Consider the following 25,047-nt stretch of genomic DNA (forward strand, 5'->3'; position numbering starts at 1 on the left):
AATCTGTTGATTGAGAATTTTCAATGACCAACTCCAGTCTTCATCTACAGTGATTTGCCTCATCACCCTTTGACCATTGCATTGGTCTTTGTCCAAGAGAATGAATTCTGCTTTGGTCCCTTGTGAGTGGTTTGCCCAGCCATGTTTTGGTTTGAACTGCAGTAAATGCTGCCATGTTATGTCATCACTCTTCCTTTCTGTCCTCCTGGTGATGTTCTTGTAAAAATGTCTAATTGTTACAGAAGTCAAGGTTGAACACTTATAAAATTTATACATGAAGAATATATACAAGAAAATTTAATACAAGTTGAAACTTATTGACTATAGCCTAGGTATCCTCAACATGCATGTGTACATTTGTAATACATTGCTAATACATGTACACGTAACAAAAATAGTACATTTGTCTCTCTCTTTTTTTAATTTGCTGCTCAAATTTTAGCTGTGAACTTCCATATTGCCAATATGACTATAGTTCCCATCATTGTTACAGGGATGAAACTCTGTTGGTGATTAGTACAGTGTGTCTGTCACAAATTCAGGCAAAATTACTTCATGTACACAATTTTTCTAAGTGCACTTTAAACTTAAAAGGATACATGCGTTTGCCACCTTGTTGACATACTTCATTTTTAACTCCAGGGAGAATTCTTCGAAGCAAACTTCCAAAGGTAACATTAGGTACCACATTCTCAGGATCTTCAGTGTGTTGTACATAACATTTATACAACTCATTTGTTGGAGACTGCTCACTGCCACACTCATAGTTTTCATAGATCCTATGGACAATAATAAAAAAATATTGAAGTGGAAATATTTTCACTTCTCTCACTGGGTCCTCAATACTGTTACAAATAAATAAATTCACACTGCTTTCTGCTGTCATTTAAAACATACATCTAAAGTCAAAGATATTTTATCCACTGGACACTTTTTTACAATACTCTTTTCTTCTGTAACTAAAGTATATTTATTGTTAACCGGATATTGAAAATCTATTTTAGGGATGTGGTACCTTTACATATGATGTTGTAATTGTTATCAGATGCTCCTGGTGAAACAGACATGCACTGCTAATGCAGGTACTCGGTTCCGCCACATCCCCATTCAAAATATGACCCAGTGAGTAATTGAATTTGTTTTCATTTGATGAAATGGAACCCCCGTTTGAATTACACTGAAATAATTAGCCGGGCTCGGTCGCTCAATTGTGACACTTCTAGCTGCAAAATTGTAGCGCCTACGGTGAGGCGGTCGGTGATTTTGGTTTGTTGCGACTTCGCTCACCAGTAGCGCTACAAGGCCGATGGCCCTGGGGAGTATCATATAAGCGCGTCGTACTCGACCAGGCGTTTTGATGTGGAATGCAACATATTTACTGCATTTGGTCGTAACGATTTATCACTACTGAAGACTAAACAGTATACTGCACTAACTTTGTCATTTATGGGGTTTGGAATTTGTTCAAACACAACGATCGCGTCCGAAACATTTCTGGGAGCCGTCATTACCAACTTCCGGTAATGGCGGCTCCCACAAACACCGACGCCCCACGCTCAATGTTTCGGAACGCGATCGTCGTGTTTGAACAAATTCCAAACCCCATAAATGACAAAGTTAGTGCAGTATACTGTTTAGTCTTCAGTAGTGATAAATCGGTACGACCAAATGCAGTAAATATGTTGCATTCCACATCAAAACGCCTGGTCGAGTACGACGCGCTTATATGATACTCCCCAGGGCCATCGGCCTTGTAGCGCTACTGGTGAGCGAAGTCGCAAAAACCAAAAATCACCGACCGCCTCACCGTAGCGCTACAATTTTGCAGCTATGACACTTCCTGCATGTTTAAATGGGTAAAACAGTGCTGAACAATGGCATGGTACAAGCATCAAATGCCACTTACCATCTAATCGCCTTTGATACTCTTTCCGTAAATACTCTACCGGACTTTCTTTGCTCTGAGTTTTTGCCAACAACAATAGTCGCCAGAGCCGTATCATGTTGCTCCATGCTTGAGGTCGCCGGTAACCCTGGTGCATTTTGACGCTCATTAATGCAGACTCGCCCACATAAATATATGAATATTTATGATGCATTTTAAGTAACCAGGTACTTAGCGGCGCAGACGGTCTTGGCTTGGCGAAGAGCTGCTCCCCTTGGGAAATTAGTACAGTAAGCATAGCGAGGACAGGAAGTAGGCATGGCTAGAGGTCACGGAACTAAAGGTCGCATTTACATATGATCACACTCCCTATTGAGGGCGCACTATACATGCCAATACAAGCTACAAAAAAGACAGCTACACAAGTGTTGTGCTCGCTTCAGCTAGTTTATTTTTAACATTGAAAAGAAAGAAAAACGCTGTAATATTGACTTATATAGCCACTTCTGAGCCCCTGTGTGTGAACACAAGTAGCCAGACTTTTTTTTTTGCGGGGTGGGGGTCAAGGGTCACACACACACCTTAAAGAGTCAAAAGGTAATATCATTAAACACTCAGTAATGATAACGAAATATTTCAGAAGTCTGCCACTATCTCATCATCATATGTATCCTCAGTGCTGCTTTGTTCAATAAAATGAATGCTTCACATCAAAACTCATGCATGATTATTGAACACCACTCGAACTTAGTGGGTGTCGGTTATCCCCCCAAATTAACGCTCTGGGCGTTTATTAACCTCAAGGTATGCCCTTGACAATTTACCCATTTTTGAATAAACGCCCTGAGCCAATTATCAGAAAACTCAACAATGTTTTTTTACTTAATGTTAAAGACAGCATTCAGAGTGACTGAATAAGTAAGGGAAGTCTTAAACTTTACAAATACACAAAGAACTTACCAACGTCTCGGATAAAATTCTGTGGTCTCTGTCCAGTGTCCAGAAAATGTTGGCAGTAATCGTTGTGTGGATTGGCACTTTGTGTTCCCTGGTTAATTTAAAAAAAACAAACAGATTTTTGATCAGTACTTAAAAGATTGTATTATCAAAAGATTCTAACCTGTTGATTCTATTGGCTGGCAGTACATGATTGGTTGATTTCTGTTTCACTTGGCTACATCAGCCAATCAGCATGTCACTTTAATACATTAAAAGTAAATTTACCCAGGAATAGAGTTTTTACTGACTTCTTGAGCCAAACAGCTACAATAGATGATGTGAAGATACCAAACCCTCTATGACAACTGGTTGTTATAGCCTAAAATGTCAATGCAATAAACTCCTATCTGTTAAGTTAGTAATAGCTACTGGTCCTTTAAATGGCGTATCTGAGATTAACTGGAGGGTGCAGCCATACCAATGGTTGAACACCATTCTGACTGTTGTAAAAATTTGTGATGTAGATTCTGTGCTGAACCACCAGACTGCAATGCGCAGCTACTGGACTGTTAATGAGAATATTGTGTATTTATTGGAGATATCTAGATGCTATGAATATAGGTTAGCTATATCTTGCAAAGTTTATAGATTTGCCATTTTAATAAACCTCTGTGAAGTGTCGCAGATGATGAAATACCCCATTCATTACCATTGTTTGGCCCAAACCCATTGTTATCAATGGTAATTTTGGACCTTTGTGCAAGGAATTGAGGTGAACAACTTCACTGACATACCTTTAGAAATGTACTTGAGTCTATATATTCTTGCTCAGCATGTTCTTCTTCAAACTCAGATACCTACAGAAAACAGACAAATTATAGAGAAGTTATAAAATACAAGCAAACAACACTTTTACGGTTTCGAACCAAAGGTTGACCTCAGGCTGAATGCATCACAGGGACAGATATCAAGACTCTCTAAGTTTTACAATTCTGTTCTGACATACCACTTGTGGAGGCTCATTTTTAAGCTCTTGGAGTTAGAAAAGTTTTCATTGTCCTAGTTTTTTGAAAATCAGAATTTTTTACCTCCAAAGAGTTAACACAGGGATGGCAGCCATTTTGAATTGCAAATATGGGTAATATTAGGTATTTTTTTCTCTAGTTCAAAACTTTGTACAGTGACCCCACATTTTATTTCCTGATTTTGAAAGAGAATGGTTGAAAGTTTCCTTGAGGACAATGTGGACAAATTTTAAATGACATTCAACACTGATATAAAAACAAACACTCAGTTCACAAGAGACTGCCGATCAAAGAGTTTGTAGGAATGGCAAAATTAAAAAGATAAAAAAAATAATCATGAAATCATAAGAAAGATCGGTTATTTTAATTCTACTCCCCTTCATCATTCATTGACAACTGTACTCTCAATGGCCTTTCCTAACTGTTAGTATATTTACAAAGTTGCTTTGAAAACATTTAGTAAGCAAAATTATGTAAGGCCAAAACAAAATAAATTGTGCTGTTTCGATAACATGGTTTTCAAAATTAGGGTAGGTAGGTCTACCCCCATTTTCAGAGGTTCAAACCCTGCAGCTGACTTAATCATAATTCCTTGAGAGCAAATTTTACTGTTAAAGCACGGCCCAGTTTCAGACCTGCTTGTCTTCGTTGGTGCAAATGCCAGTCGCCTACCATCGGAACTTGAAATGCATCAACTATTTTCTTGGCTCTTGTAATGCCTCATCTTTCGAGATCAGAACAAAAGTGAATTTACTTCACGTTGAAGTTCATTGTAGCATGCTGTGTGATACTGGCTTTATACGGCCTCCACCACAGCCCTTGATTCTCATAGGAAAACATGGTGACCGTGGTCCTGATTTGATCCTGATTGTTATTGGAACAGCATAATCTATTAAAAAGTCCATGAAAATTGACACAAAACCAAAAGTTCGGATAATCGATTTAAATGCCTAAAACAAACTAATCATTGTCAGATTAGTACAACATTTACTGTTAACATAACGAGCACTAGCAATGCTCAAAATATGCCCTAAAACAAATATCCGTATAAGCGTCCAGAAACTCCGGTCGATGCTGGGTCATGTTAATTATAATATGACACCACACACCGGATGGCTCATTTTAGAGTCAGTCAATAGTGACTAACTCTCTCAATAATCTGGCTTCTCCTCTTCGAGGATGAAGATGACTTTATCACACAACCAAGCGGAGAGGATACAAAACAAGAGAGCGACTGATGAAGGAACCCCATTTTCAGTTCCGAACACCGTTAAGACGAATCACTCAATCAACAAACCGGTTTACCGGGGACCCAGATCACATGACTAGGGTCAAAGCACTATCAATTCACCGTTGTCTGCCATGTATTCCACACAAAACAAATGCAATGATCCTTTTATTAGTCCCCACGGACACCGTCCGGGGGGACTTATAGGTTTGGTCATGTCCGTGCGTGCGTCCGTCCGTGCGTGCGTGCGTGCGTGCGTCCGTCAGTCCGTTCACGCAGATATCTCAGAGATGCCTGGAGCGATTTCATTCAAACTTGGTACAAGGATTACTTCATATGTCATACAGATGCACGTCGATTTGTTTGTGATGCGATCCAATATGGCTGCCAGGCGGCCATTTTATTACGATTTTTTCATGTACAGAGCCATAACTCAGGCATGTTTCAACTGATTTTATTCAAAGTTGGTACAAGGACATTGACCAATGTCATAGATATGCACGTCAATTTTTTTTGTGATATGATCCAATATGGCCGCCAGGCGGCCATTTTATCACGATTTTTTCATGTACAGAGCCATTACTCAGGCATGTTTCAACAGATTTTATTCAAAGTTGGTACAAGGACATTGACCAATGTCATAGCTATACACATCAATTTGTTTTGTGATACGATCCAATATGGCCGCTGTGCGGCCATTTTGTTACGATTTTTTCATGTACAGAGCCATAACTCAGGCATAACTCAACCGATTTTATTCAAACTTGGTACAAGGATATTGACCTATGTCATGCACATGCACATTGATTTGTTATGTGATACGATCCAATATGGCCGCCGTGTGGCCATTTTATTACATTTTTTCATGTCCAGAACCATAACTCAGACATGTATCAAGTGAATTTATTCAAAGTTGGTACAAGGAGATTGACCAATGTCATACATATGCACATTATTGTTTTGTGATACGATCCAATATGGCTGCTGTGCGGCCATTTTGTTATGATTTTTTCATGTACAAGCCATAACTCAGGCATATCTCAACCAATTTTAATATCTCAACCAATTTTAATCAAATTTGCTACAAGGACATTGACCTATGTCATACATATGCACATTTATTTGTTTTGTGATACGATCCATATGGCCACCGTGTGGCCATTTTATTACGATTTTTCCATGTCCTGAACTACAACTCACACATGTATCAAGCGAATTTATTCAAAGTATTTTTATCACAGACCTAATGAAGAGGACTCTATTCTCTCTGAGGACCTGTAATCAAAGTACCCATTAACAAGTGGGGACTGTGTCATCAACGATGACTTGTTCACCATATCGTAATATTAAACTAACTTGGTAGAGCCGATGTGTGGAGTTGCCCTCATTTTCCTTTATATTAAACTGATGTTGTCGATGGCAGTAGGTTTACGATGTTTTGAAATTTTATTTCATTAAAGCAAAGTATACGCAAGCAAACTTGATGTACGCCATACTGTCACACACGCATCGCAAAAAAAAAATGGAAACAAATTTCCATTTTGTATGGCCTTCCATTCCGTTCCGTTTCTTCTATTAGGGTAAGCCCAATATAACACTTTCAAGTATATTGTAAAACAAATCATAACTTTGTCTCTATAGTCAATGATTGATCAGTTTATATGTCAAGTGGTCATCGATATTATCAATGCTTGCACAACTTTTAGATGCTAGAAAACCTGTCTCCTAATTTTCGTATTACATATTCGATTTTCAAGCTCCGTGACCTTGAAAGTATCTATGTCATTCATAGATGGGGAGTCTTTAGCTACAGACGTAATTCATGATACCATGTCCAGCTCTGAAACTCTTTTAAGCCAATCACTGAAAAGAACATTTTGCAGTCAACAAGTCATCGTTGATGACACAGTCCCCACTTGTTAATAATGGGTACTTTGATTACATGTCCTCAGAGAGGATAGAGTCCTCTTCATTAATTAGGTCTGTGATAAAAATACTTTGATACAGATGGCGCTCAATGGCCAAGAAGGAGTTCCATGGTGATGAAAACATAAAACCAATGTAGGCCACCATCCTAAAGTTCATAAAATGAGTCAACTAGGAATTAATCAACAGGATGTTGCAAAACATTTTTGCATACAATTCTAACACTTAACAGATTATCACTGGTACCATATTTCATAAAGTTTGATGCAGTATTTACAACACTATGAGATCAACATCTGTATCAAGTTTCATCACATTTGACGTTGTATAATTTGTGGCTATATCACCCTAATTAGGAAAGTTCATTACTTATGCAATTACAAATTAATTAAAATGACACTGATAAATGTCTTTTTCAATGTTAAAGCAATGTGAGCTTACATCAGTTAACATCTGTATAAAGTTTCATGAATTTGATGCAGTCATATTTCTTGACATATCACCTACTTACGAAACTTCAATAATTGACATGTTACTGCTACATGACGTGAAACAAATTGACGAGCATATGTATGAAATAGGTCAATGTCAACTTTGAATGATACAGGTGGAAATATGTCTGAGTTATGCTCTGTACATGAAACATTGTAATAAAATCGCTGCCTAGCAACCATATTGGATCGTATGACATAAAAAATAGTGACAACATCACTGTTCGCTCCCATATAGTTATCAAAACAAGTCAACAATTGTATGAAACATGGACATACATATACAGACAGACTGACATACACAGACTGGCACAGAGTGATGACATTGACCCCAAGTGTGCCTTGGCCCATGGAGAGTGATAACAGATATAACAAACAGCTGAATGTAATGATAAAATAGTTAAGTATAGGTCTATACAGGCACTGAGAGTGAATATGTTACAGCAATTTGATTAGTTTCTTTTCCTTTTCTACTTCTGTGATAATCTTTAAGACATTCAATCTGCAAGGCAGTTTATGTATTGACAAATATGTTATCTTTTACAAGCACACAGTAAACTGTTCTTGATTTTTCATTTACAATATTTGACATAGACTGAAATACATAAGATGCAACCAATGTTTACACTTTGCCCATACACCAGATACATGGAGAAATTTCAACATACAATCATCAACTCAGAAACCCTACAGGGAAAAGTAAACATTGTTTTCTTCCAGAACAGCTGGTGCATCCACATCTGGAACAACTTACAAACCAATTACACAAGGATGATGACACAAGAGATAAAGTTAAACTGTGGTGAACTTGACTATTCCTTTCAAATCCCTACCTAACTTGACATCTTACATTGTAAACTAAAATACACTGCATGGTTAATTGTGCACAAAAATACATCGGGATGGACCATTTGATAAGGGATGGACAACTGACTGTGAAAACAGTTTAGGCTACAGAAAACAAAGGTGGGTGGGCGAGATAAAAGGTGGGCGGGCGAGATTAAAGGTGGGCGGCGACAATAGAAGCCGGGCGCACCGCCCGTCAGAACCCCTCGTGGAGAACACTGTACCAGATCAGAAGTTTTTGGAGAAATTTTTTTTGACCAAAAAAGGCAAAAAATTGCCCAAAAATAAAAAATTGCCAGTTTCAACATACCTTCAATACATTATATTGAGATTAATCTTAGTTACCTGTATACCAAATACATGTATCAAAGCTATCAAATCAGCAGTTTTTGGATTAAAAAAAATTTTTTTATCAAAAATTGGGAAAATTGCCCCAAAATTACAAATATGACAATATCAATACAATTTGTACAAGCATGACTGAGGTCATTCTGAGGAACATGAATATTAAGTTTCATAGCAATCAGACGAGCGATTTCAGAAAACAAGATTTTTTGACTAAAACAGAAAAAATACCCTAAAAATACAAACATGCAAATTTCATCCCAATTTTTGCACACATAATTTAGAATACCTTAAGTAATCTGCATACCCAGTTTCAACCAAATCTGACCAATGCTTACTGAGTTTTAGCCATTTGTAAGATTTTTCCTTTTTTCCCCCTCATTTGCATATTTTTGGCACTGACATGTTCATTTGAACAAATTCACATCTCCACCCCTAGTGCACCTGTACACCAAATACTAAGACAGTAGGTGCTACGGTTTAGGAGTTTTTGATCCTGGACGGACTAACAGACATACATACATACTTACATACATACACACAGACGCCATTTTCCACCTTATACGAATACCTCCCATTTGCATATATACATATGCATATATGGGAGCGTAAAAATCATGTACATATGTATGACATAGGTCAATGTCCTTGTACCAACTTTGAATAAAATCAGTTGAGATATGCCTGAGTTATGCCTCTGTATCATGAAAAAATCGTAACAAAATGACCACACAGCAGCCATATTGGATCGTATCACAAAACAAATTGACGTGCATATCTATGACATTGGTCAATGTCCTTGTACCAACTTTGAATAAAATCGGCTTGAGATATGCTGAGTTATGCCTCTGATATGAAAAAATGTAATAAAATGGCCGCCTAGCGGCCATATTGGATTGTATCACAAAACAAATCGACGTGCATATCTATGAAATTGGTCAATGTCCTTGTAGCAATGTTGAATAAAATCGGTTGAAACATGTCTGAGTTGTGGCTCTGTACATGAAAAAATCATAATAAAATGGCCGCCTGGCAGCCATATTGGATCGTATCACAAAAAAATTGACGTGCATATCTATGACATTGGTCAATGTCTTTGTACCAACTTTGAATAAAATCACTTGAAACATGTCCTGAGTTATGGCTCTGTACATGAAAAAAATCGTAATAAAATGGCCGCCTGGCGGCCATATTGGATCGTATCACAAAGAAAATTGACGTGCATATCTATGACATTGGTCAATGTCCTTGTATCAACTTTGAATAAAATTGGTTGAAACATGTCTGAGTTATGGCTCTGTACATGAAAAAATCGTAATAAAATGGCCGCCTAGGCGGCCATATTGGATCGTATCACAAAGAAAATTGACGTGCATATCTATGACATTGTCAATGTCTTTGTACCAACTTTGAATAAAATCACTTGAAACATGTCTGAGTTATGGCTCTGTACATGAAAAAATCGTAATAAAATGGCCGCCTTGCGGCCATATTGGATCGTATCCCAAAACAAATCGACGTGCATCTGTATGACATATGAAGTAATCCTTGTACCAAGTTTGAATGAAATCGCTTCTTGCATCTCTGAGATATCTGTGTGAACGGACGGACGCACGCACACACGCACGCACGCACGGACGCACGCACGGACATGACCAAACCTATAAGTCCCCCTGGACGGTGTCCGTGGGGACTAACAATGACCTAGATTCTTTTCCTGTGGATCAGCACAAATTTTGTCTCCATTGCAACTGCAAATAGAAATGCTCAAGTAAGAAATTGAAACTTGTGATCCTGCTTTTTTCTTTGAGAGAAAGTAAGCTTATATTTTTAAAATGCCGCAGACGATCATTATTTTGTGGTCTGAACTTTTGTTGCGTGACTGTGCACAGCATTGTCGATGGAGAATCAAAGAAAACTATTAGCATTCATAAAATTTGCTGAGAGTTTCTTTGTGCAATATTTTGAAGGAAAGATATTTAATTGGCAAATTCACTGACATCGGCAGCTTGTCAAATGACAAACCTATGATTCACCAACTACGATTCCCTGCTAACCTTAAACTAGTACCATGGAATCTTGCTTCTACCTCCATACACAGACAAAAACTTTGCGGTATACTTAGCTATGTTTGACCACCATCAGGACGTAGTTCAATTATCTTTTCTTCTCTTCTTGCCGTTTCCTTTTTTCTTATTTTTTTAACATTAGTAAGTTGTTGATTTTATGCAGAGCTTCTTTCCAAGCTGAGGATACTATCTATCTAAAGTATTTGTTGTAACTACCCGCTTCCCTCGTTCCGCTGCTACCGTCCATTCAGAATGTTGATGGCACGTGAGTGTTTGGGTGTCTCGAAACTACTTTAACCGCGCCAGAGTATACAACCAGAAGATCTTGAAAACTTTTCCCACATACACATTTTAGTCCAACTCTATCACCTGATTGTTGCGTGCCTAAGCCAAAATTTTCGCTGTCAACCATATGGCCGACAACAGGAGAATGATATTATTTGAAAGACGAGATATGACAGAGTATCTGCCAAGAATTCATAATCTTAACTGAAAATCATGGTTCAATATGAACAAAAAAGTTCATAAATCTCCGATCATGCTTTCAATATTTTACGTAAATTTTCATTTTTGTCATAATTTATGAATGTTATGAGAGACAGCAAGAGCAAAGTTTAATATTTTTGTTATGTTCGCCACATAACAGTCATTTTATGAAAGCTCATTGGTAACTTTTAGTGTAAGGGCAAGGCAAACTGAGATGATACTGGTAAAGATCAAGCAAAACTAAAATCCAAAATAAGCACCCACCCCCAAAATAATCACCCATGGGCATATATGTAGAACGGGCCTATTATCAGAAAACTCTTATACATGTATACAGATGCTGCCGATCTACCATACAGGCTCTCTTTGGTATATATATATACATATATCAAATGTGAGCTAATAAAACTGACACCTGGAACTATTTTAATCCCCATACTCCAGGGAGTTTTAGTGCACCACTGTCTGGTCAAATTTAGTTCAAATATGTCAAATTAAGGACACATTCAATTTCATATGTTGTTAATTCAATAAATGTCAAAACTACATTACTTTTGTTTACCCTTCTGAGTTTAACATTTTTTAGATCTGATGTCGTGGATGGAAACTGGGTGCTCTGGAAAATTTTAGTTGGAAAAGAGGAAAATCAAAAATGTATTTCTTCACCTGACTAGATCCAGCACCTGGTGTAAAACTATCGGTGTCACTTGTGACAGCCCTTCTCTTGGCTGGTGGTGTGTTTGTAACATCTGGAGAACTGCAACAGTAAAGTATATATCATTAATGCAATGTATACATTTCTGTATTGTGATATGATGGGTGCTTTACACTTGGCAACTCTTAACCCTTTGAGCGCCAAAGTCAATTTTTGTTGCATTTATAAAATATACCTCAGACAATTTTTTTACAGATTTTTGCTAAAATTTTGATAAAAAAACTTTAGCCAATAAAATGTGATGTCTATTTGATCAAAAATTATCAAAAAATTACTGAAAATTCATAAATATTGGCAAAATGTTGCACCAAAATTTTGCCGGGAAAAATTGCAGCATTCAAAGGGTTAACACAGTAGTGGAAATTTTGAATTGGTAAATTGTGGATAGTTTGTTTCTCTGATCTCTAAGTTTGCACCATGACTCCTGATTTTTAGTATTGATTATGAAAGAGTGTGGTTTACAGTTCCCTCAAGAAAAATTAACACAAAACTTCAGTTTAAGGTAGTACGCTACCATTCTATATAGGAGAGCGCCCTCTTTTGTCCAGAAGATGTACATGTTGATTTTCGTCTACCTAACCTGGTGAGCGTGAATAACAGGACAAAATGGCAAAAATCATGCTAGTGACCTTATAATATTTCTTTCAGAAGTTTTTATGAATCAAAAGAACCGAAATTATGTTTTTGCACTGAAAATTGACAGTTATTTTTATTTTGAAAGATCAGTAGAGAATAATTAACAATTGTAGCTCTGACATAATATCAACAAGCTAGAGGGTCAAATCTCAGGTCTAACAAAATTCACCTTTTTTTGTCACTTTTTGCTGTTTAGTAAGAAAATTTGCATGGTGACCCCCAACTTTTTTGCTTCTAAATCAAAGAACACTGTCTGTTTGATAGATATTGCTGTACTTTTTAACATTTTGAAAATTATTTTGTGCATTTATATGAAGTTTATGTTTTAAAAAAGACTAATTTTACAGTTAAATGATAAATTTAGGGTCTAATATTTAATTTTTAAGACAAGACATCACAAAACTTAGTTGATTGTCCTAATTCAACTGTCCTGGCGATGCAAAAGTAAGGTATGCACACTGGGATCTGTTAATCGTTTGCGATAAAACAAAGATTCTGTTGGTAAGTGCAAATTTCGCAAAATGGGAGATTTAGTGGTTTTCTGTCAATTTTGGCATGTGTTTTTTCAAAAATTTTGCATGGGTACCCCATATTTTTTTTCATATCTTGCAATGTACACATAAAGATTATTTCAGAAAAGTCAACTTCAAGAATGTCCAACAGTTTTAAGAAGATGGTAGCGTACCTCCTTAAGGATGATAAATACCAAATCGTTATTTTTCTGTCAAATTTTCAAAATTCTCTGAGAATACGCCTTGAAGTAAGATCAGAATTGAGATGTGTCGCCAGTTCAAGATAAGGAATGATTTCCGTGTAATTCACGATTTTTAAAAATCAAAACAAATGCACGTGGCTATCCCGGTTAAATCAGGGAGCTTTTGTAAACATTGTGGACACATTTGCATTGCTATTTCCATAATCCATCTTGAGTGACACAACGTTGCGTTGCACTAGCTAATTTACATAATGACGTGCTGTGACTTCTCCAAACACCAGGATTACTTCCGTCTGTAAACAATAAACCGTAATTAATGTTTGTCGAAGCCTAGTCCAATAAACAAGTATTCGTACAGTTCCAGACATAGTCTACACCAGAGAGCAAGTCATTTTTCTTAGTGTGGTCAAGACATCGTGTCAACGACGATTTCTCAGCAGTGCGACGTTTTATCACTCTTTGCTTAGGGTTGGTCGGAGCCTGCACACGCTGCTTTACGGTGGTTGACGTCTTTTTCGCAATGTTAGATAAACAATTACACAGTGTTCATTCTAGGATTTAAAAACAATGGGCCACTGTTGGCCCCAACTCCCTGTCCCAAGGGGGCCATTTTAGAAAATCGGGGGCCATCATCATCACACATGTAAAAACCTTGAATTTTCTGCAGAAAATACTATAGTCTATCAAGTCAAGAAAAGGAGAATACTGGAGATCGGGCCCCCGTAACCAACCAAGCCTACTGCAAAGTTGTCCCTTGTACGTACGCAACAGGCCCAATAATGGCAACAGCAAACCGTTTGGTTTGATTCAATTGTTTACGTAACTTATGTGATGAATTATTGATATGTCGGACTTGAACAACTGTACAAATTGCTAAGGACTGTGATTTTGACTGTGGAAACGATCATGATCAAAGCTTAGCGCACCGGTAGGATTTCTCCGAGAGTGGCCCTCGATTTGCACGCATCGACAATTAGGCTACTCATACACTGATATAGCACGAGACTGTAACCCGTACGACCTAAATAAAGTGATCGATACATCAACTTTTAAACATAACTCGTATGTATTAGCAAATTTACGATCATTGATTCTGGCCAAAGGGTTTTACACAGCGGTGTTGTTCTATGCAAAGACCTGGCTACTCTGGAAAACGAGATGTGTCCGACCTAAAATGCGTTGCTCTTCAAAACGATCATGGATGTTTTTCCTTGCAGTGTTCAACGTTTCGTTTGTATGATGGACGGTAGACATTGCAAACGCTTCAATTTAAGGGACTGCCCGATCATCCTGGGTTCATCAACTATACCGGCGTTAAAAATCCGAGTGTCGACTAGCTTTCCACCTTTACGCAGCGGCCAGTGCCGTTGTTTTATATTCATCGGCCATGCCACATGCGTACGGCTCCAAACACATCAGTTCTTTCTACCCAGCTTCCTATGTACCACCATATATGCTGTAGTGGGTATTTAATTGCAAAGGTTGATAGGTAACTGAATCGTTTTACATGTCACACTATAACTGAGGTAGGCCCCTAATGACCTTCGGGGAGCTACGCGACTGTATGAACTACGTGAACTCTGCGTGATCGACCCATTCATATAATGTTGCGCCCTTAGTGGCGCGTCAAACGTAGAAATGAGGGCCATTCGAGATTTTATTGCGCAATGGCGCGTCCTAGAACTTGCAATTAGTGCGATAGTACGCTATCAAGTCTACGGTTCTGCAATGTCTATATAGCGTGTGAGGGGAGTGTGATCTGGGGAATGCAAACAAGCTTATCTGCATATGAATTTAGGACACGCCCGCTATCAGTAATGACTGCTGACGTCATTGTTTTTTTCCACTGAAGCCGTTCGCTGTGGCGATGTGTCGACACGCAAGGCTCCAAAAATTGGTAGTTTTCCGCGATTTATTTTATTTTCCTGGACTTTTTCTCTGAACAACTGTCATTCCCGGCCGACATCATCACTTGGTAACAAAGTATGCCCGTGTTGAGGCTCGTGCACATCTAATTATCAAATGCCGTAGCGTAGAAGTATCAAAACATGTTTTTTTGCGTTTTTCTCGAATTCAATGTGTGAATGAAGTACCCTTCTTTGGCACCTCGTCAATTCGCGCTCACAAACACTAGCTGCCTGAAATTCACACCGTCTATTGGAAACATAATGAACTCAAAATGAGTGTCTGGGATTTCCTTTATATTCCTTTGTTATTTTTTAATGCACTCTTAAAGGTGTTGGACGAAGGTGCTTTTCAAGGAATTTTAATTATCACGCCATATAATTTGAATGGAGCCTCCGAGAAAAAATCGCAGACACGGTTTTGAAGGATATTGTCAAGGCTTGTCAATGAAGAAATTCCAACCGAAATCTTGCAGCGTGTTCGCACAAGGCCGGGAAAACCGGTTTTTGGAAGGTTCAGCAAAACGCTTGTCACGTGACTCTTATGCAAATAATGACCGTGCACTGTGCTTGGTCGGATAGCTCTATATCAGGGCTTTCAGAAAATGTATACTTTATTGGGGTTTGGGACATGTTCAATTGAGAAAAAAATAAAAATCTGAAAGTGTCTAAAAGGTATTTATCATCCTTAAAGGGAAACCTAAGTCCAGCGACTTTGACCGTTTATCCCTTCCAAAATCACCCTTGAATAAAATGCAGCTCAAATTTGCAACATAATTGCACGCGCTGACGACTACGGAGCGACGAAAAGAGACGTTGAAGTAGACGACATTTATGGAAATGAGCTCGGAATCCCATGGGCGCGAAAGGGCTCATGGGAGGAGCGTGCGTGACGTCATCGGCGATACACGAACGTGTGTGACAGCCTACCAAAGCATTGGAGTCTATGACTGCAGGAGTGCAGTTATGCACGTTACGACTCTTTAATGCTCAGTAGCATAAAAAATAATTAACTGTTGTTCAGTTGAGTGCAAAAATCACTCAAGAAAGAACAAACGGAGTCAGCTTTTACCGTCTTCCCACAGAACAGCTTTTTCAAAGACAGTCAGTGGCTAAAGAAAGTCGGGCGAGTTTTAAATCTTTAAAGATACCGGTACAAAGTTATGTTCTAATTCTTTCATGATGATTGTTTTATAAGGATTTTGGGACTCTGATACCGATACAAGACGATACTACACAATGCGGTTCGTATCTTGACATGCTGAGTCAGCCTACTATCGCCGGTTTTAACCAGATAAATATTAATATTGGCGATTTCGGGACTCTAAAATCCGAAGACGAAACTACACAAAGCGTCTCTTATCTTGACATCCCGGGTCTGCCAAATCTCCGATATATAACCAATAAATATAGGCAATTTCGGGACTATACCTGGTAATATTGATATTACAAGATACTGGAATGACTTCTTGCCTACTGTGTCTCGGCACGCCGGGTCTGAGAAATCGCCGATATTATATTTACCCGATAAATATCTATTATGCCGGGACTCCTAGGCCAATATCAATACCAGACGATCCGAGATTTACTTGCACTGTGTGGCGTCGGCCACCGGGTCTACGAAATCACGGATATTTATCCGATAAATATCGGCGACTTAGGACTTTCACTCTGATACTGGACGATACTTTGTCAAATTGTGGGTAAATATCCGATGTATATCGGAGATTTCACCACCTAACAGATCTGACCACCCGACTACCTCTGTCCGACTCTGGCCGGTAGTCAAGAATACTGTATGTTTTACATTATTAGATTTATTAGTGCACGAAATATATTTATTACATGTAAAACATTTTTTTTTTCATTAAATGTCCACACAGGACTTCGTCGAGAGGGCCGATCGGATATCATCGGGACTCGGGAGGCCCTTGCACAAATTAAATTCTTTACATATTTGTAAACATTTTTACTTGGCGATCGGGACTTGAACAGAGGACATATCGGAAATCATCAGGAGTTTGGGCTGGTCTTGTGTGAAATAAATTCCTTACAACAAGCTTTAAGATAATACTATTTTTTTAAATAGCGGGCAAATTCCATTATATCGGCGATTTCATCACTTTGTAGATCTGAGTAAGCCCGCCTTCCTAAGTTCGACACCAGCTTCGAAAAATAGACGACACTATAATAGATTTGTCAAATCGCGAATAAATATTTTCCGATACATATCGGAGATTTCGCAACCTTAAAGATCGACCAAGCTCGACTTACACGATAACACATACAATCAGTCAATCATTCCGTATCATTCACGAACCAAAAATTAATTTTAAGCGACTGATACAGAAAACTTTTAGGAACGTAGCGTTAAGGATCGCAGGGTCACTCAGTCTCTCCAATCCAGTTCGGGGTCTGTACAAACACAGTGACTCCCTCCGCTGAATCATACACAAAACGCAAACAACCAAGAACCATGAACGATGTGAGGAGATGCTTTCCAATTATTACATATCTTAGTTCAAATTAGTATGGTTTGATTTCAGTAAGGGAAAAGTAATACTCGATGTCAGAAATATCGCTGTCCGAACTCTCCATAGTCGTTTTACGAACGCGCTGAACTGTACACAATACTCCTCCAGCTGCAAGCTACAATCGTCTGTATCGCCAATGACGTCACGCACGTTTCTCCCATGAGCCCTTTCGCGCCCATGGAATTCAGGGCTCATTTCCATAAATGTCGTCTACTTAACTTCTCTTTTCGTCGCGCCGTAGTCGTCAGCGCGTGCAATTATGTTGCAAATTTGAGCTGCATTTTACTCAAGGGTGATTTTGGAAGGGATAAACGGTCAAAGTCGCTGGACTTAGGTTTCCCTTTAATGTATTCTGTCATGAGGTAAGCATTATCTTGAATCTACGACGGTGATTATCTGAACAACAGTGAAGGGTCTATGACTGTACAGTGATGATGTGGATGACATACCCAAGAAGGTTATCCCCGTCAGCTCCATCATTTTCTTCTTTTTCATCTTTGTTTGAAGGCGATTTCACCGTAGTTGTATCAATAGCACCAAGCTACAGGATAAAAGCAACTATAAACTACAACCTCACTCAAACAAATGCATACAGAACCATATGGAAGGCGTTTACTAAGAGTATGTAGTATGATATTTTTGTTGAATTGTTCCATTTCAGCTGCAATCCATCTATTGTACTTAAAGGACAATAACCAAAACTTCTGATGATATTTTCACCATTTTTGTTTTGTATATCGACTATAAGTTCTTGTTCTACTCCCAAATGCATGATAGAACTGTTCAACTAGAACTGTTTAACACCTACTACTACTATTGAGTTTACCGACACAGAATCTGTATGTGTGGAATGCACAGTCATTGTTTACAGTTGAATTCCAGTCAAGACCAGAATTAACAATCAGTGTTTTTGTTAAGGGTGGTAAGTATATCAATGTTACTGGATTTCCCCAGTCATTTACCAGGGTTCCCCAGTCATTTACCAGGGTTCCCCAGTCATTTACCAGGGTTCCCATCTGTATATCCATGCAATTAGATCAGGGAACAGCAGAAATGATATAACGTGCAAGATTTCAAATTAGTGGTAGTCCCACGTCCACAGACTACCAACTTTTCCCTGGGGCTACCAAAATCCATGAAATGGTAGCCCACAGGGACTACCAAAGCTCGGGACATGAAATTCAGTCAGTACTTGGTTTGTCACAAGTTGTGGTCTGTCACTTTTGGACGAGCTAAATGCAGTCAAACCCAGCTGGACACTTTGTTTTGCAATTACAAAGATGACAGTGCAGTGGAACTTTGCAACAAAGTTTCAATATGACGGCCAATGAAAACGCTTTTTCATTACATTTTGATCATAATGTATCAATCACAATTACACAGACATTATAGCCTTGTTCACATTGGCAACCCAACTGAAATTTGGGCCGACGCAAAATAATCCTCCTTTTGGGAACAGATTTGGTCCGTGTCTGCACTTACCGGTACCTGAATTTGGGCCGACGTAAATTTGCCATCCTTTATGACCTCTGACTGTCAAGTTTCAAGATGGCGGATTTGAATACTGCTGCGCTGTTTCTACTGTTCATGATTTTCCGGCGGTTTTTATGCACAAGAAGGGCAAATATGACTACCACTCATCATTTTACGTTTCCTCCGTGCTCCAGTTAGTCCCACGAACCGCCATATTCTACGCGACAATGCGTCACTCAAAATGAACATGTGAGGGCGTCAACTGGGACCAGGGCCAACGTAACGTGTCAACACAGGCATTTTTGCGTCGGACCAAATTTTGCATCGGCCCTGCGTCGGCCCTGAAAATCCCCCCCCCCCCCCCCTCACCGGGAACAAACTGTGTCGGCCCAAGACCGACGCAGCATGTCCACATTGGTTATTTTACGTCGCCCAGGCCCAGCACCGGTGCTACACCGACGCAAAGTGGTCAATCTGAGCAAGGTATACGCCTCCTCCCTACAGAAAGCCTATGGTCTGTTTTAACCCTGCTACAGTTTGTCTCATGTGCGTGCTGAGAAGGTCGTGTCTGTTGTCATGACAACTATAAAAATTTGCATTCAACTGAGAATGAAATGAGTTGTCAAGAGGTCACCAAACTTTTGAGTATCACTGCTGTCCGTTACATGTACCTGTTTCCTTTGGGTATTAGGTGTGCAAGTATCAATTGCACATTACTTGAAAATTCACTTAATGAGCAGAATCTTGAAAAACAGCTTTTTCTTGTCTGGTTATTGAAAAAAATATCCCTCAACTAAAATATGCATGGGCTACCAGCCATTGCCACTGAGCTACCTTCTTCAGAAAATGGTAGCCAAAGTGGACTACAAGGGAAAAAGTTGTGGGTTCCCGAAACCTTTTACAATGTTGCCCAACCTTAGCAAAAATACTGACAATTAGTGAATTACAATGCAGTCTATAGTTCACCTTAAACAAATCACACACAAACAGTTAAAAAATCATGAAACGTTACAGCTATGTAGCTCTTTCTTGCAGTTTCCATCGTCAATGCACCTCACTTCAGACTCATTGCCATCGTCAAGAAAGACGTTATTGTGTTTACGCTAACAGTATTTTGGTAGCTCCATGATCACATGTAAGTAAGCTTACAATACACAAACACAGCTGGTATGAACTGTTGTTTTTTTTCTCGATAAATAAGACAACTAGTATGGCCATGTGTCGTTTGGTATGGTCAAATCCTGTCCGCGCATCTCTTGGACAACTGACCATCAAAAAGTATTGAAGTTGTGGACAGTCGTTTCGTAGGCAAGCGTCTTCACACCCGAGATGCATGCGAGCATGGATGTGCAAAACTGACTCTATTTTTGTACATCCATGATCGGAGCTTGCGAACTGCATGGGTAGCTTGGGCTTGCCATACTTACCTTTGCAAGTACTTCGCGCCGTTGTTTTGAGCGTTCTCTCATAGCTTTCAATCTGTCCGCCATGATGGCTGAATAACTCACTGATTTATCTGCAGCACACTAATTTCGGTGGATTTACTTCCATAGACCATGCAGTTCTGAAGTGCCATGGAAGAAGACCCAGTACCAGTAATAGAATCAGATTGCTATTTCAGTTCTCCCAAGCGGGTCACAGTGTATCGTGTGTAATAAGATGCAAATACGCAGAATAAAATTCATACAAAGGCAAATTCGAATAATGAATATTCCTGTCAATTCTTTGTCATACTACGGTTTAAACGTTTGTTGTTGGTTTTTTCCGCGATATAGGTTTTTCCTCAGACAAGTGTATCCGAAGTTTGTCTGATTCTAATTCAAGCTGGCTCGCCGGCGTCAAAATGTCGCATGGTTTTACGACATTCATTAAACGTCCCCCTTATAATATTTGCAAAATACAAGATAAACAACGATATACTCAAAAAACTAAAATGTCAAAACTCTGAAGAAAATTCAATCGATATTAATTGAACTATAAAATGGTACTTGTATTTGTCCAAATACGACATAAATATGCGTACCGTTAAAGGGTAAGTTCTCATACGCTGAGCAGTTTGCGAGCGAGGACTTGAGAGTTGTGTAGGACACAGGTTGAACAGACGTTACCTTCCTTTCAAAATAATCCATTTTCCAACTGAAATCGTGGAATCCTGACACTACTACACGGTGATGTACTACTCCTGATCATGCCTAGTCCCAGACATTTATTATGGAAGGCTCGAATGGCCGTTCCAGCGAACAGATACACGCCAAAGGTCGCCGTTAGCAAAAAGCCAATACTCGAAAATTTTGTTTCCAACAGGAGTAACACACGTGGAGGTGAGGGCTATGAAACGGTCGCTCTTGAGTTCCGAAGAGTCATCAAACGGTATACTGTATTCGGTATATCGCTCATTCTTACTTAGGTTTACTTAGGTTTACTTAGGTTAGGTACTGGGCGCAGGCCTCTCGGCCTCTATGTCCAGATCCTGTTGGTACTGCTAAGTCCTGGTGCTCCAGTTGTAACAATTTTTTCTTTGTAATTGTACTTAATTCCCTGGGTAGCCCAGAACTTGTTCAGGCGCTGTTCAAATGAGTTAACAGATTGTGCGGTTACAGCATGATTTAACAGGGAGTTCCATATGGCAACGATCCGGTTTGTGAAAGAATATTTTCTAGTGTCAAGTAGGCAATAGTGCTTTTGCAGTTTCTGAGAGTGTCCTCTCAGAAACTTCTTGCCACTAGATCACAATATGGATGTAAACAATTTTTACATCCATGATCACAACCAATCATATTGCGTTCCATATTTCAAAGTGGGAAAGAGTTCCTTAAGGCCCACTAGCCCTGCGTACGATGCTGTGTTCCCGACATTATTCGGCCTGTGATGGGAATACTCAGCATCGTATGCAGGACAAAAGGCCCCCCCCCCCCCCCCCCCCCCATTTATTTTTGCTTCAATAGGTAGGATTAGCTGCAAACTTGTAGCTTGATGGCGAGGCGGTCAGTGATTTTTGGTTTTTGCAACCTCTCTCCAGATCAGCTACAATGTCGAAGGCCCTGTAGAGTTCAAAATAAGCGCACAGTGCTGAAGGCCCAATAGCCCTATATGCAAATACCAGGCATGTTCAATGCAAAGCGGACACACGCGTAATATTTTGTTTGTGGATGATCTTTGTCAAGTGCGATCGCTGTGTCCCAGGCGATTTTTAACCCCCAAATGACAATGTTAATGTACACGATTCTGAAGTGTTCTATTTTGATAGATAGGCGCAATGATACACAGTAGAATGAATATACCGTATTTGGTACCTTGAGTGCGCTACACTGATGTTGCGCTTACCTTATTTTCCAGTCTATAGGGGCTTTGGCATTGTAGCACAAACCAAAAATCACCTACCGCCTCAGATAGGATCCGATGGGACAGGCTATGACATGACATTGATTGTGTAGAGGAACAGTGGAGAAACCGTAATTAAAATTGTGATTACTTGCATAAGCCTCTTTTTACAGGGTCCATGTTAATGGCAGCCAAGGAAGGTGTACATAACAATAATATCACAAATGAGCTCTCTCAACGAAGTATTTTTGATCTTGAGATATGTGGAATATGAAATTTGTAGATTACTAGATTGGATTTGTAGATCACTAGTGGTTGATCCCGAGACTTGTTGTATAGTAAACATCAGTTCTGTTGCTATATGATTTCGGCTCATTGCAGACCCTAGCCCTGCCACTATTGCAGACCCCTAGCCCTACCACTCCCTTGGCTATATGTTGTTTGAGGGGGCCAGTCTCCATCTACACAACCAAGGGAGTCGTAGGGATTAGTTAAATGCCCACAGCCAGGTTTGAGCCCGGTTTTCTCAGTGTCAGATGCGGTTTTGGCTTCAGTTCACACAAGAGATTGTGCCAACAATATTTACTTTCAATACAGTCTGAAATACAGAGGTTTAACCTTTTCACCCCCAATTCCCTGTAAACAGGTCCACACTCACCATTGATAACAATGGGATTGGGCCAAACCATGGTGGTGAAAGGTTAACTGTTACAATGAAAACAGTATGCTTCAGTGAAATCTCATTCCTGATGTTATCAAATCAAAAGTAACACAACAAATGAAAATGTGTCTCTTAAATCCATACGAAGACTTACAGACATTGAAACTGTTCTATTATAAAAAAACCTGTGTGCTTCTGATTAAATTCCAGATGCTCCATGCATCCAGGAAATGTCAGTCCTGATGACATGCTGGAAAAATCATGACTACAATGATGCAGACTGCGTGGAAGAAATCACAGCGTTTCAAAAATGTGCTGCAGAAGCTGAGGTGAGAATTGCCTGCAACACTCATCAACATTACCTTTGAATGTCAGTAATGTGACATTGATGTACATATATGTAACAACCAGGCCGTGGCTAGTCATATTCTCATTAAAGAGTTTAAGACCGCTTTAAATCTACCAAAGCTGGTCTTTTCATCTTTTACTTTGATACACTAGATAGCATCTGTAACATGTGGCTTCGTACATAATTCATTTGGTCATTAGTTATTCAGCCTGCCATCACTACGACACATCACTATGCATGTTGATGCTTATTAAGATTCCAATTGCATGGTCAAACAAACAACTATGATTCCAATTGTATTTTGATACAGACACATTGGTATTAAAGGAGTGTAAATTTTACATAATGAGTCTCTCTGGTCAGGGAAGCAGAGACTTGCCCTTCGATTTCTTGGATGACTTTCAGAAAGTAGATAAGTTAGATCATTTAAGAAGTTCTATGGTAGATACAGAGATGTTGTTTCAAAATATGACACGTCTGTTTCGCAAATTATGAGTTACTGCATACCTGATTTGATTGACAACGGTAATTTGGTGACTTAACTGAACAACACGAAATCTGTCACTTTGTGTCAAACTTGACAGGTGTAGCATGCTAGCAGGGTACACTTACCCATTACAGAGACCAGGCAGACTGAAGGATTCCGTCGCGTGCGGGCGCTCCGGCGCACTGCGACCTACGACCGCGACGGAATCTTTCAGTCTAAGAGACCAGGTAACGCAAGATAATTGTTACTGTCGTTTCCTATTTGTTTCTGGGGCATAGATTATTTACCTTGAATGATACTGATTATTGGCCCTGCTTTGATGTCATATTCCATGTTTCCTTGAATGATCTTCTATCTCTCATCTGCAGAAAAAACGGAAGATCATGATGGAAGCTGTCAAGGCAGGCAAAGTACAGTCAGGAAAACTCCCATCAAAGCAAGTCAACACATTACTGCGAAGGAACCCACAACCAGCAGTCATTAGTGAAACATCATAGCGAACAGAATAGAGTGTGGTGTTCTCCCCAATTCTGATTTCTCAACTAGATTGGTTTCAACGATACTGACTGTTCATCTATGATAGATGTAGAACTACTGTGTCATGAAGGGGGAAGAGGTTTGAGCAGACAGATCTACACTGAGCACTTCACAAAAGTTTGATTTTGGGCCGAGTGACTTTGTGGCTGGTCCATGAATTATGAAGTGCGCCCTCATGAGACCATAGTTGAGAAGTATTACTCAGAAATAGACAAAGACCATGTTTTGCATATCATAGCGCATTTGTGGGTGGGAACGTTATTTCATTTCCCCATGTGAATGAGTGTGGATAAATTTTGTAAGTTTAAATGTATTTTCTTTGAAGTAAAGCGATGATTAAAGTAAAATTAAAAAGTACTTCTGTTTGTCAGGTCTTGGTGTGATTATGTCAACTTACCAAATCTTGTTCAGTGATCAATGCATTCAACATATGAGCTACATCTCTGTGTATTTGCTGACATCAAACTAGTTTTCA

The 25,047-nt window shown here is 39.2% G+C and overlaps 2 protein-coding genes and 1 long non-coding RNA gene across 3 annotated transcripts in view; 1 reads left to right on the forward strand and 2 right to left on the reverse strand.

Moving 5' to 3' along the window:
- The window catches only part of LOC139123214 (N(6)-adenosine-methyltransferase non-catalytic subunit METTL14-like), a 49,160-nt gene extending 28,303 nt beyond the window's left edge, over positions 1–20,857 (reverse strand). Inside the window, exons 1-5 of the mRNA XM_070689327.1 lie at positions 20,645–20,857; positions 18,194–18,285; positions 11,907–11,997; positions 3,619–3,681; positions 2,846–2,933 (exon numbers count right to left, since the gene is read on the reverse strand). Of these exons, the coding sequence (XP_070545428.1) occupies positions 2,846–2,933; positions 3,619–3,681; positions 11,907–11,997; positions 18,194–18,285; positions 20,645–20,707 (397 nt within the window). The 5' untranslated portion in view covers positions 20,708–20,857. The remainder of the gene's footprint in view (positions 1–2,845; positions 2,934–3,618; positions 3,682–11,906; positions 11,998–18,193; positions 18,286–20,644) is intronic.
- Positions 12–2,308, reverse strand: LOC139123215 (uncharacterized). Its single transcript, XR_011549620.1, has 3 exons — positions 1,907–2,308; positions 600–779; positions 12–229 (listed from the first exon to the last, which is right to left on the reverse strand). It is a non-coding gene; the product is annotated as an uncharacterized lncRNA (long non-coding RNA).
- A 395-nt stretch (positions 20,858–21,252) lies between the features above and the next one.
- On the forward strand, positions 21,253–24,929 carry LOC139123217 (small ribosomal subunit protein mS37-like). Its single transcript, XM_070689329.1, has 3 exons — positions 21,253–21,538; positions 23,410–23,528; positions 24,404–24,929. The coding sequence occupies exons 1-3, from the start codon at positions 21,406–21,408 to the stop codon at positions 24,530–24,532; spliced, it is 381 nt and encodes a 126-aa protein (XP_070545430.1). The 5' UTR covers positions 21,253–21,405; the 3' UTR covers positions 24,533–24,929.
- The last annotated feature ends 118 nt before the right edge of the window (positions 24,930–25,047 follow it).

Source organism: Ptychodera flava, chromosome 22, assembly GCF_041260155.1.
Source record: "Ptychodera flava strain L36383 chromosome 22, AS_Pfla_20210202, whole genome shotgun sequence".
Lineage (NCBI taxonomy): Eukaryota > Metazoa > Hemichordata > Enteropneusta > Ptychoderidae > Ptychodera > Ptychodera flava.

Excerpts from the sequence above, each read along its gene's own strand:
- LOC139123217 (XM_070689329.1), top strand. The coding sequence starts at position 21,406 with ATGCCTAGTCCCAGACATTTATTATGGAAGGCTCGAATGGCCGTTCCA. Across the intron at positions 21,539-23,409 it reads CAGGAGTAACACACGTGGAG|ATGCTCCATGCATCCAGGAA; the intron begins GTGAGGGCTATG and ends ATTAAATTCCAG. Across the intron at positions 23,529-24,403 it reads AATGTGCTGCAGAAGCTGAG|AAAAAACGGAAGATCATGAT; the intron begins GTGAGAATTGCC and ends TCTCATCTGCAG.